Source organism: Ovis aries, chromosome 3 (assembly GCF_016772045.2).
Source record: "Ovis aries strain OAR_USU_Benz2616 breed Rambouillet chromosome 3, ARS-UI_Ramb_v3.0, whole genome shotgun sequence".
Classification (NCBI taxonomy): domain Eukaryota; kingdom Metazoa; phylum Chordata; class Mammalia; order Artiodactyla; family Bovidae; genus Ovis; species Ovis aries.
The window spans coordinates 121464570-121478954 of record NC_056056.1 but is presented as its reverse complement, the minus strand read 5'-3'; the positions used below and the strand labels follow the sequence as shown (position 1 = coordinate 121478954).

General features: G+C 32.5%; 1 protein-coding gene across 3 annotated transcripts in view; it reads right to left on the bottom strand.

Annotated features, from left to right (window-relative positions):
* Positions 1-3750: 3750 nt before the first annotated feature.
* The window catches only part of LRRIQ1 (leucine rich repeats and IQ motif containing 1), a 230321-nt gene continuing 219686 nt past the window's right edge, over positions 3751-14385 (bottom strand). For all 3 annotated transcript variants that reach the window (XM_060413990.1, XM_012174023.3, XM_012174032.4), the window contains one exon: positions 3751-5505. In XM_060413990.1, coding sequence (XP_060269973.1) covers positions 5363-5505 — 143 coding nt within the window. In that variant the 3' untranslated portion in view covers positions 3751-5362. The remainder of the gene's footprint in view (positions 5506-14385) is intronic.

Sequence of the window (14385 nt, the reverse complement as noted above, 5' to 3'; positions counted from 1 at the left end):
CATATATGTCATATCAAAATATGTACTGAGCAGAACAAAATTGATGTGCTGATTTCCTACTTTGTACTATATATTATACTAACTTATTCTAAATGATGGTTTCATTTTGAAGTTAATAGAACCTCCATGGTTAGACCAAATCTAATGATGTAGAGAGAGATGAAAAACAGACCCACCTTTTCTCCCTTCTTGTAATTCTCTGTTGATACATGAATTTGGGGAGAGAAATCTTGAATAACTGTGGGAGGAAATCTCAAATCCACGTCAATGAATGAAACAGTAAAATTAACACTTATTTATTTGACTTGGAATGTGTATCAATGAATATTACTAATTGTTATAGATATATAATCAGGAATCATCTTGTTTTTAATACTTTTTAAATTTTTTCTCCAAGATAAGAAATTTTAGAGACTGGTAGAGTAGAAATTATCTCTTGTAAGATAATGTTCTTATAGTTCCATTTAATTTAAAAAATGTATTGCATATGAGTTAAATAAAATATATTAATTTTATCAATTTCTATTTACATTTGTAATGTGGCTACTAGAAACATTAAAATTACATATGTGGCTCACATTATGTTTGTATTGTACAATGCTGATTTAGACCAATACTATGAAAATTATAAAACAAGTTTGAAAGTTTCTAGTATGGCCTTTGTAGGAGAAAATAACTTTTTAGAAATTCCAAAAAAAATTGGAATTAAAAATGTTTTATTAAAAATTTTAAATATTATTTTAAAATTATTATTATTAAATAAATTTTTACATGCACTCACCTGGTTACCACTGGTGGGTGTATTCAGGCCTTTATAAGGGAAGCATGGATTTGAAGTGGCTTCTCACCATTGCTCTTGTGATATAAAAGTGGTTATAACAAGATCTCCTAAAATGTAGGGACGCTATGCAAGTTACACGCATAGTAAAAACAAACTTTTGTAATGTTAATTCAATTGGTTTACTTTTCTCTAAAACTTCATAGAAAGGATTTGTCTCTCTTCAGTGCCTTGGCTAGCTATTATCCAAAAGCAAGGATGACAAACAGCAGAGAAGCCCTCACTCTGACCTCTCAGTGCTAAAGCAGATGCAGCCAACTATGGCATTCCTACCTGCTGCTTCCTGCACCCTTCCTCACTGAGCTTGAAAGGGTCCTCATGACCCCTTCCTACTAGTAGCCATTCCAGATCTACTGCAGAGGACTCCGGCCCTTAAGTGCTGGGAGGGATACAAGTTATAAATGAAAAGTCACACCTTTTCACCTCGCTAAATTTTTGACTTCGGCAAAATTCTGGATCCTAGAAACAGTATATGAATTGCATGATATTTGGAGTGAAAGAAGATTGGTGGTCAGACTGTGCTGCATAAAGCATGCATTATAAACCCACTACAATTGTTATTTTCAAATCCATTCGATTCATTTATACAACCTTTATGTTTTAGGTCTTAAAACTGGATTTATAATATAATATGATGCCAAATATAATATGGCTCCTACTAAGAGATCCCATCTCTGTCACATTTCAAATCATATCATTTGAAAAATTAACAGCAATACAGTCCTGGGTGTTCACTGGAAGGACTGATGTTGAAGCTGAAACTCCAATACTTTGACCACCTGATGTGAAGAGCTGACTCATTTGAAAAGATGCTAATGCTGGGAAAGATTCAGGGCAGGAGGAGAAAGGGACAACAGAAGATGAGATGGTTGGATGGCATCACCGACAGAATGGACATGAGTTTGGGTAAACTCCGGGAGTTGGTGATGGATAGGGAGGCCTGACGTGCTGCGGTTCCTGGGGTCACAAAGAGTCTGACATGACTGAGCAACTGAACTGAACTGAACTGAATACATATGGAAAGCCTGATACAACATAGACTACAACGTGGATGCAAATTCTATTTCTTACCACCAGTAACTTCAACCTGACTTTGTGAGATCATCCCTTATTAAAAATCAAATTAAAATAAACAAATATAAACACATACCAGATGAGAGTTAAATTAAATAAAGCAGAGTTAAATGCAATGATGCCATCTTAAAGTCTAGAACTGCAATGGAGGGCTCTTCTTTTTTATTTAATAATATTCACTATGTTTAGCAGAATCAAAGTTTCCTTTTCATATAAACTAGGATTTTTTTTTAACTACAGTGTCCTGTAGATACTGTTTTTTATCTATTATCTTATCAATTATTTTCTACAACAATACATTATACCTAAGTTATCTCACAGAGGGATTCCCTGGTGGCTCATACGGTAAAGAATCTGCCTGCATTGCAGAAGACTCTAGTTCGATCCCTGAGTCAGGAAGATCTCACTTCCTGAAGGGAAATACCCACTCCAGTATTTTTGCCTGGAGAATTCCATGGACAGAAGAACCTGGTGGTCTATAGTCAATGGAGCTGCAAAGACTCCAACACAACTGAACAACTCACTTACCTCACAGGATAGTGTCTAGGTCAGTGGTAATTTATAGAAATGCAATGTTAAATATACATGTAACTTAACATTTTTAGTACTCCCATTAACAATTTTTAAAACCAAATGATATTATTTTAATAATACATATTTAATCCAAAATACTGTTTTAACATAGTCAATACAAAATTATAGGGCAACTGTGCATTCTTTTTTCATACTGTTTGAAACCTGCTGTGTATTTTATATCTCAATTTAGACTAACCATATTAAGAGGACTCTGTAGCTACCAGTGGCTTAATGGCTAACATTTTGGACAGCATAGATTTGAATTATAGTTTTTTATCTGCTAGAAAGAGGCTTTCTCTGAATCTCACAAATTAATGTAGAAACAGTTCCATCTGGGTAGGCAAAAATATCATGGTAGGTAATGGATTTCATCCTGTATTAGAATAGTAAGATTAAATCTCCTATTAGTGATTAGTTAAAACTTAGCTTTGATAGACAATATTCTATAGAAAGTTTAAGGATCTTCTTCCCCTAAATTAAAGCATACGCGGTAGATAACTCACTTGCCCCTAGTATAGTCATGAGAATCATAAATCTTAAAATGGTGAAAATTTTTCTTGCCTCTAAAGATGATGGAAACTGTACTTTATAGGAAATAATGTGAGTGCTGTAACACTAATGCATGAGCACAATAAGAAATTAGGATTTGGATTGCTTCCCACATAAACCAGTATCATTAACTCTCCTGTTAAGACATTCTGGAATCTCCAAACATTCTATCAGCCTTTTTGTGGTCAGAGATTTGCTTTGCCATTCTTATTAGAAGTGATTGGTGATGATTGTGATAGCACTGAGGGAGGCAGCCAGGTAGGAAGGTGAGAATTGAGAATGGGGGCTGGGCATAAAACATAGGCTGCAGCAAAAAACACAATGCCATTTTGAGACGTTCATTTGAATAGTAGCATTTCCCGAAGTCCATTACTGTCAATTCAAAATTCAGTCAACTAAGTGACAAGGTAAGCTTATATTTCTACCTTCCCAAATATTAAAGACAAATATTTGTCTTAATATCTCATCAAGAAAACAGGAGAAAGAGTATCTATCTCTTCTTTTGATTTATTTTGAGGTTTTATTAAATTTTTAAAATTAGAAAAAATTTAATTAAAATGTATTCTCTTTTAAAATTTACCTTTTCTATTATCATAAGCACAAATGAATTAGTGTTAAAAAGGTAATTTTTAACTTTGAAAGATTTTTTTCAATGACCATTTTAGGGCTGGACACAATAAATGATGCTGCAAAGAACTTCCAGTATAACTCCATAATTAGGAAACTATTTTATTGACAAATAAATCAGCCATAACCTACAAATTTAAGGAGCATCAACACCCATCATCTTCCTCAAAATTAATATTATGAAACAATTACACAGATCACAGAATAAGCAAACTAGAGATTAAATTATTTTAGGCTCTAAGGCAGTTTAATCATAAGCATCTCACTTCTTATACCAGCCTTTCCATGTTATTGATTGCACATATGAACCATAAAACCCCATCAATATCAGTTTTAATGTGGTTTTCTCTTGTAGGGCTCACATTAAGCTGAGATAAAATATTTTCCATCATTACATTATGTTGGTTTGTGGACGCTATTAGTAAAAATATGACATAACATCGTTCACAAAACAACTACACATGGAGCTTACTTCCAAAGCCTCAATTTCTAGGCCACAACATATGAATTGATGTTTTCTTTATCAATTGACAGCTCAAGGCTCGTTAACATTTCCATCTCAATCAAGTTAAAAGACATTTACAGGCTTGAGATGCAATAGAGCTCCAAAAGTAGATGAGGGGTGCAAACTACATGAATGCATCTCTAACTCTGCTAATCATTTCAAAATGAAGAATTTCAATAAAGAATAAGGAAAGCAGCAAAACAAACCAAAAGCTCACTGGATCTTATTACACAGCAACAGACTGAAAAGTCACTGGAGAATTGAAAAAAGCCCCAAACTCAGCAGAGTTAAAGATCCGGAGGGGTATGAAAGGCAAAGGCAGCATTTTGCATATTGTACTTGCTAAGATATCACAGAATATTAACCACACAATAGTAACAGTTTAATAAAACTCATCTGCAGTTTTAGAAAATATATTAACCTTATAAAATTATAAGACCAGGATTTAAAAAATTGGAAAGATTTTTTAACAATAATTATGTTAAGGCACTTAAAAAATTAGAGTACTTTTGAATCAGAAGAATATTATTAATGAACTTCAATGAGCATTTACCCTTAATAAATGATTAGAATGAAACATTACAGATAAAATATCCAACTCATTAAATTGATATTTAAATCTGTCATCTAAATTTAAATGGAACATACATATTTTTACCATAACTCTAATCTATTTAAGACGACAAACAAAAAAGCTATTTTCATTTTCTATTCTGAATTATTTTATATAAAAATTTATGTTTGAAATATACAATTATAATGATACAGTCAAATAAAATCTATTAATATATTAATAACCTGTTAATACTATAAATGTTCCAATAAAATATAGCTATATTTTCTTATGATATATTTATGGTATTACAATTTATTGTTGGTGAAAAAATCATCTCTAGTACATGTGTTATAAACATTTTAAATAAAAAAGAGATTGGATACGCAAATTCCATTACAATGTTTCAAGAACTGACTTCTGGAAGTCATCCCACATGAACACAGGAACAACAGCAAAACTGTATTTTACAGATGGAAAATAAGAGAAGTCCATCAGGAAACAGAATTGTGAAATAAGTATATTAATACAAATTAAATACAGTACTCTCAAACATTGTATCCAGTCGGTAACATGACCAGATAGCCACAGATCTCTTGAAGCCATGTGCCGTGGGTTTCGAATGATGAAGCTCGAAGGATTAGTTTGAAGTTTTCATCTTCTTTTTGCCACTTCCCCATCCACCACTGAGTTGTACAGGATTGTCACGGAATGATATACGTTCTTTCTTAGAAGATCTTGTATTTGTTATCATCGGTTCAAGTATTCCCTTAATTGAACAACCTAGACAGTGATAGTAAATGTACACATTCACTTAACTTGGTCCAAGTAAAATTATATTTAGAACTAAGAAATATTTTTGCCGGTCACATTCATTTTAGAACTATGTGGTCTTTGAGTTTAAAAGAAAGTATAATATTTCCTTTTTGTTTGCAACATAATATAATCAAAATTTAGTAGAAATTATATTTAGTTTAAATGAAAGAAAATGACTTTAGAAGTTAAATAGATATAATAATTCCTTCTATCTATAATGCAAATATCTCTGGTATTTCAACACTATGAGATATGTCTTCTAAATTTCTAGTATATTTGCTTATGTTTTCATAATTTAAATTTTTATAACTTTATATTTTGTAAATAATGAGTACATTAAAATTAGTTTTAGAAGTGGTCCTATTGAATTAAGAACTTTTTCAGAAAAAAATAATGCTTGGCAAATTTTGGGGGAAAGTATATTAGATGTAGACTCTAAAGATATTCATGGGTTCTAGTCTGCTTGCATAAAACACAGCTTTATGACTGGACAGGTCACAGCCTTTCTGAGTCTTGGTTTTATAAATGAGGGAATGAGTATGCATTACAGGGCTGTTGTGAAGATGAACTTCCTGAGTATACTGTGAAGGTGGTTAGACCTGGGGGAATGCTTTATAAACAGGTGCTATAAAAGTGGAAAAAATGATGATTTATACTCAACAAGTTAGAACTTACCCAGAGAAAAGTAACAAAAATTGTGAGAGGTGCAAAGCACATAGTCGTTATAAGAATGGGATAGCATTTTAGAAATATGTTACTCAGCAAGAACCTGAGATACCCTATCAAGAATACTAGTATAGAATTATGGTCGTCTGCTTCACGTCTCCTGAGGATTAAACAAGTGCACAGGGCTGTCTCGGGGAAACGGCCTGAGACGCAGCCGAGTGAGGCATTCCAGAGCTCCCTCAGTCCTGGTTTGAGGCAAAGGTTCAAACCACGTGATTCTTCTTCATTACGATGCTTTTGTCTTTAAATAAGTTTAGAGGGAAATATATCAATTTTTTTCAATATTAATACTTCTCCAACTTAAATTTAAAATATTTTAAAGTATATGTCCAAACAGAAAAATTTGAAAATATTAGACCATTTGTGGAATTTGGCCTGAGATTTCAGATTTGGTACAACATGAGGGGTAAAACTGATTGTAAAAGTCCACCTTATACTTAAGAACTTTTTAAAAACGGAATATTGCTTTTTTATTTTTAATCTTAGAATTGTGACTAGGAAAATAAATTCAAAAGTGTTAAATGAGCCTCTGTAAAAGGAGCAAATTTTATTAGTCCACAAAGAAAATCTTACTAAAAGGCAAGGGAAAAAAAGTTAAAAGCTATTGTCTTAGGAAACGATATTCTAGAAATGGAAAGGCTGACACTTATGCCTATAGGCAGAAGTCTGTGATGGAGTTAGAATGGAGTGCAATTTAAGAGGCCTTCACAGCTGCCACTTGTGAGGACAATCTCAGCAGAGAGACAAAGGAGAAATGCCAAGTGAAGTCGGCTTCTATGTGCCGGCCAGATTTAGCCTGTGTTAAACTACCCCTGGTAAGTTAGTCAGTATCCTTTGTGAAGCTGCAAGAACTCTTTCAAGCAACAGAATGTTACTGCTGCACAAAAGCAAGAACTTCCTAATGATAAAATAGTGACCTAAAAAATTAAGAATGCATCCTCAAAGCTTGTCCTCTATTTACTAGCTCCAAATTGGAAATATATGTATATATATTTTAAATGGAACGTCCACTTTGGTTTATTTAAAACAGCAACAATAATAGTAACAGTAAATGACTTACCCTAGCAGTAAAAATTCTTTGATGAATAAACTATTTGTTGGATAGCAAGTATCTATTTATGAGAACACATCAGTAAGGGAGAATGCTTGGGCTTGATGGAAGGTGTAGCATGCAGGATTGAGAAATGGGACATATTTAGAATTCAGGTATATTTATTTAAGACAAAAAATCGAGCTTGATAAAAGGGTAAGCGTATTTCCACAAATGGCTTAACACAAATGTTTTATTCTAATAGAGAAAGCTAAATAAAGTTCCTTGCCAATACTATTCAAGCTAATAAGCAGAAATAAGTATATATTTTAAAATACAATTTGATAACATAGTTAATTATTGGTTAAATATTTTTCATGAAAGTATCTTAATAGTATATAGATGTATTATTTAATGCCTTTATTCTTAACATAAGCTTTTCATCAAGTATGGCAGATAACGTATAAGAATGGTGGCACTTTCTTTATAAAGTATTGAAATATTTAAAAATAATTTCATGTATTTCTAAAATAACTATTTCAAAATTAAATAAAATGAATTGTGTTACAATATAGCTTTCCTGTAGACCAAATCCTGATTCTGAATAGTGTTTCTGAATTCTAAAAAATTTTTCTATTGACTACAAGTTTATGTATGGTACATTTTTTTCCTAATAGTGTTGCTGTCTTCAGTATTTTGAAGCTATTGATGAATTTTCAAGCCTTTTGTACTTGTCTACAGTGTAGCCCTATATTTAAAAGGCAGCTTGTAAGTTTTCATTGTTTAGTATAATTCCTGCAGCAATAATTATAATTTAAAAACATATTGTGTGATATTACAAAGTAGATTCATAACAATTTTGAAGTACATTTTCTTCAAATGGGATGGAATGAAAATTCTATAGGAAATTAGTCTTTAAAATTACATAAACACTTATGTGAATATATATATATTTAATATTTTAGATGTAATTAAGCTTGCATTTCATTATTTTGCTATGTGTAAATAAGCAATTTGAGCAGTAATCAATATAGCTTATTCTCTCATTGCATTTAGTGAGAGCCTTTGTTATCATATAAATTCTTGACCCACCAGAAATACAGAAATAAATTGAGGAGTAAAGCAAGACATCTACGAAGGAACCAAATACTGGCATTCATTGTAAAGCTATTACTTTGTCCTATGATTACTCTAGAAATGAAAAAAGAAAATAAAGAAGCAATTTAATAAGTCAATGTATAATCATTCTGAAATTACATACTCACATGAAAATACAATAGTGAGAGATTTTACCTCAAAAAAATGGATATTAGAACTAGACTACTGATGGGTTCCTGGAATAAAAAAAAATTATAACTAAAGGATCTTTGCCACTTTTTCTCTTTTCTGCACATTATTGTTACAAATTTTACCTTTTTTTTTGACAACAGTCTACTGCATATTTGCAGGTGACCATACAAATCAACCAACCAGTCTCTTACATATATGCTGAAAGTATGTCTTGATAAGTATGATCTATCTTCCAGTAGGTCGCTTCTTTGCCACATAATCTGTGTTCTGCTAAAGATTTGTTCTGGTCCTTTAAAAATTTTTTTGGGTTAAATCCTTGGTTCTTTAACAAATGTCAAGGTCTATATACGCTGTGTTTTGATAAGTAATTTAATATGTAAAATGCTTTGAATGACGCTCCTGGTATGTATAAGAAAAACTTCCTTAAACAAGTTAAAGTAGAAATTTCATGATGTATAGTAATACGTCATTGGATTTTCGTTGAAACCCTATGTGTCTGGACATAAAAATCATTTCAAAGTCCTTCTCATATTGTACTGCTTAACAGCAGAAACAGCAGAATAAGCATGAAGGAAAAAAAATTCAACATTTTAATGAAAGTGACCAGAACAAATTTTTTGCAGCAAAGCATTTACATCAATTTAAGTGCTGTGAGTGAGTTACACTGGGTAAGTTTGAGGTTGAGGTAGATATTACAGTGTTCAAATAACAGTTGCTTTTAAAGGTTATTGCTATGCCAAACCTTGAGTTGTAATGATCATTTACAGATAGTTTAAAGTCTAACATTAAGAATGAAAATAAAACAAATAAAGGGGTTGTTTACATCATATTTAGATTGCCTTCGTATAACATGGTGATTTTGTTTGTTTTGAAATTGTTTTCAAGGTTTTTCAGTGAATAAAAGTTTTCTCTATAACATAAAAATACTAATAACATTTTCCTGTTTCTTGAAATCCCAACTGAACGATGACATTTACAGTTATCCTTCTTACCCAATATTTAAGAGACATATAAAAAAGAAAACCAGTTATGTCTGGTACCTTTGATAGCCATAGATTACCCACGGTATTTGTTATTGTTGCTAAAAATCATGATGCCTGATGTTTCTTTTTAAATCAACATGACACATATAATTTGCTTTGTCTATGTACATTTATTTTGAAAAGGCAATTCCTAATGTGCATAAAATCTAATACATATCATAGAGGGTGAGGTATCCTGATATACGGCATAGATTTTTACTTTTGTATTTGGCACATTTCTTGATCTTTTATAATAGCTACCATTCATATCTGATCTAGAATCTTTAAGGCCTCCCTATAGTATGCATTGTTTCTGGGTTTTATTATTTTTAACACACTGTTGTGTTGATTTCTTCTTAGAGATGTGTTTGCCTAGACAAGGATGACTAGAATATGGTGCTAAAAATACTATCTAGTTTCTTTAAATTCTGTTTCTTGTACTTACATTGTTTAATGTTGTTCTCATTTTTTTCCCGTGGGAATTTTTTTTTTTTTTTTAGTGATTTAGTGATTTTTGGTTATAAAATCTAAACAGGTTTTATGATTTTTTTTTTCATAATTAGGTTAGCTTTCTGTCGTGTGACCATTAAATAACTCTTCTTTCCTGGTGTTTCTGGCTTCCCACCAAACTACTAGATGCTTATTGAGTATTTGACTCCTACTAATAAATTGACTAGGTAATAGAAAGTATAACTCAATAAGGAATTAAGAATGAAATTTAACAATCTATAAATTATCTAGGCATCTGTTTCCTTCTATATACAGTTGGTTTAAAAATCAGGTCATAGGTGCATTATTCTCATCAATTCAGAAAAAGTCTGTTCCTAGATTCTCTAATCATTCTAAAAATATTCTTTGCACTACTCTGTTTATCATACTTATAACTAAGTGTTCTTAAGTATTTGTATTTAAAGAGTAATGGCATGAATTATGCTAATAATTGAGAGTATTTTTTACACTTAAGTGATATGCATATTCTTTTGAAACAACCGAGTTCTTTGTCTTAGCCCTCTTTTCCCCATGTTAATTAATTTTGCTGAAAGTAAACATTTAGCAAAAAAATATGCATTTTAAGTCAATTCCCAAGTGTTTTATCACTGCACAGTTATCCTTTGGCATTTAAATATTTAAAACCTAAATTAGATTTTCAAGATCACTTGGAGTCTTTGAAAGCTTGAGCTCAAACTCTTCCTTTTATTTTCACATTCATTCAGTATGTATTTATTTAGTGCCTATTATGTAGCAGGCACTGTTCTATTCTGCCTTTCAATGAAGCTCCCCTGTCAATACACTTCCATGTGCCAAGTAATATTAGTAACCATCATTCCACAGTTGCTTTCCATTTCACTCTATTCTCATAATTTCATCTTTACAATCCTCATATGGAACTTGTATAAAACAAATATGTATTTCCACATTCCCAGATAGTGAAGACTTGTGGATAGGTTTCCCAAAAACTTTCATGGAAACTTTCATTATCCCTTTTCATGCTTATTAGTTCTTAGCAGGGAGACATTTGGCAACAATAAACATGACTCGCCTGAGGATTTATTATATTATTGCACTTAGTTTCATTCATTTGACAAATGCATTTCACATTTGACCATACCCATTTATTTTTGCACATTAAGCTAGTGTAAGAAATCAGTTTGAAAGTGACAACAATAACCAAAATAAAAAAGGAGTCAGTTTATTTATGAGGGAAAGGGGTAAAACCTAAAATACTACAGTTAGAAACATCATGCTTTAATATATTATCAATAGAGCATACATAGATCCTGTCCTCAAAAATGTAAAAATGTGTGTAAGTTGTTTTTTTATTACAAAGAATAAATGTAGTTGACATATGTATAACGAGCTCTCTCACAAAAGTACAGTTGAAATTTGTCTTCCTCTGGATAATATCAACTGCTGGTGAAACCACTGTTTTAGATCTGTAAATATTATTCTGTGGTTACTAATAACTGTTATATTTAACTATGTCTGGAATCATTGTTGACTGTTTCATTAGACTGTCTCAGATTCTGGAAACAGGCTGTATCGGGCTGTTAAAGGACATTAAATCAATAGCTATTTATTATGTGCCTACTCGGTGCTAGACTTTAAATATATGTCTATTAGATGTTTCCAGCAACCATGTAAACATGAGCGTGGTATAACAGTAATTAATTTTGACTATCCAGATCTGGTTACAGGAATATTTTTAGGGTTGAAGTGTTAATGTTAACGTGTTTGTTTATTCAGGGACACAATATTAAGATCTAACAAATCTGTGTTCGTAAAGGTCCTGCCAAAAAAATTTGAGATCCAGAAAAATCAGAGTTAATGGTTTAAGCAATAATAAAACAAAAGCCTTAAAATAAAATTTGTATATTGTTAGAGACCAGCTCTCGCTGAACAAACTTTTTTAAAAATAATAATTCTATGATATAGCTCTAAGCTTCTTTATTGACATGTTTCTTTAAATCAAACCTTTCAGATAAGAAACAAGAGGATAAACAAAGCCAGATTTTATTATACATAGAAGAAAAAGGTTTAACTTGGCCACAGTTGTTTATAAAAATCTTATTTACCTAATTTTTATCTGTGGAAAAAATAGAACATCAATGTCAGGATTAAAGTTTGAATATTTTAATTAAGAAGTTTGAGAGTTAGTTTTTACCTCTACAATGAATTTTACAACAGTTGCCATAGACAATGGTATTGTGGAATTATTTTATCAGAAGAATTTGTAGACTGAATGCCATCATTTACAACTATGCCAGTTAATTAAAAGTATTACTAGAGTGCATATTTTAAACAATTTCTTTATTGTGCATTTATCACAACAAAAGTTTGCACTGTAAAAAATTACTCGACTTTTTACTATCAAGTCTATTAAAAGACTAGTTTGTGCCATTGTCCGCATTTTCTCATCACACTTTTATCTTCAGTTCTGCCAATATTAGTTTACTCATGACCTGAAAATGTCATGTCTTGAAGGAGTAGCAGGGATCTAGGAGTTCCTTATGCTCCAGGCCCTGGCATGGCACTTTGTATTCACCATCTCATTTAATCTACAATAGAGCTGTGCACAATACATTATCACCCTCGTTTTAAAGATCAGGAAACTGAGGCAATGAAGTCAAAATTTTTGCCCAAAAGTAAGTGACAGTAACATATTTGAAACTTGACTTTATGTGATAAGTTTATCAAAAAGACTATCATCTTTAATTTAAAGAAATAAAGAATACCTCTAATATCATAGTACCATAAAGAAAATCATTAGGCAGCAAATGTGAGATGAATATCTTTTTTTGCATTGCTTCCAATGGAAAAAACTGTCCATTATAAAACAATATCATCCTTAATTTCTGTAAGTTGAGGAAACACAAGAGAAAGACATTTCTTAATCTGTATCCATATATCTAAATTTTGTGCTGTGCAGTGCTTAGTTGCTCAGTCACGTCTGACTCTTTGAGACCCCATGAACTATAGCCCACCAGGCTCCTCTGTCCATGGGGATTCTCCAGGCAAGAATACTGGAGTGGGTTGCCATGCCCTTCTCTAGGAGATCTTCCCCACCCAGGGACTGAACCTAGGACTCCTGCATTACAAGCAGATTCTTTACCATCTGAGCCACCAGGGAAGCCCATGTATACTGGAGTGAGTAGCTATCCCTTCTCCAGGGATCTTCCTGACCAAGGAATCAAACCAGGGTCTTCTGCATTGTAGGCAGATTCTTTACTGGCTGATTTGCCTGGGGAGCCCATCTATATACTCGTATCTATATATGATATGATAACCCTTAACATGATTTTTTAATTTAAGAATTACTTTACTAAAATATTTTTTTTCAGGCAATTTTATCCTTCAGTTATGTCACTGCTTTTCTGTTTTTTTTTTTCTTGTTCTGATGGGCAAGGCCTTGCTCAGTAAATCTTTATTTATTTATTTTTTTCTTCTAGTTTTAAAATCTTTTATTTTTCTTACTTTATTTTACTTTACAATACTGTATTGGTTTTGCCATACATTGACATGAATCCACCACGGGTGTACATGCGTTCCCAAACATGAACCCCCCTCCCACTTCCCTCCCCATAACATCTCTCTGGGTCATCACCGTGCACCAGCCCCAAGCATGCTGTATCCTGCTTCGGACATAGACTGGCGATTCATTTCTTACATGATAGTATACATGTTACAATGCCATTCTCCCAAATCATCCCACCCTCTCCCTCTCCCTCTGAGTCCAAAAAGTCCGTTATACACATCTGTGTCTTTTTTGCTGTCTTGCATACAGGGTCGTCATTGCCATCTTTCTAAATTTCATATATATGTGTTAGTATACTGTATTGGTGTTTTTCTTTCCGGCTTACTTCGCTCTGTATAATCGGCTCCAGTTTCATCCATCTCATCAGAACTGATTCAAATGTATTCTTTTTAACATCTGAGTAATACTCCATACCCATCAAGATCTTCTAGGTACTACCAGAATTTCTGAAGCTGTTCAAAGAATACTCCCATATTTCAATGATTTTGACTGAATTACATGAGCATGTATAGTAATAAAACATTAATGGAATACTGAAGACTACATATTTTTTCCTTTAAGAAAATATCTGAAGAAGGACTTCCCTCATTGTACAGTTGATGGAATCTGCCTGCCAATCTGGGGAACATGGGTTCGATTCCTGGTCCGGGAAGATTCCACATGCCAAGGAGCAACTAAAGCCCCATGGGCCACAGCTACTGAGCCTGCACACGTAGAGCTTGTGTTCTGGAATCAGACAGGCCACT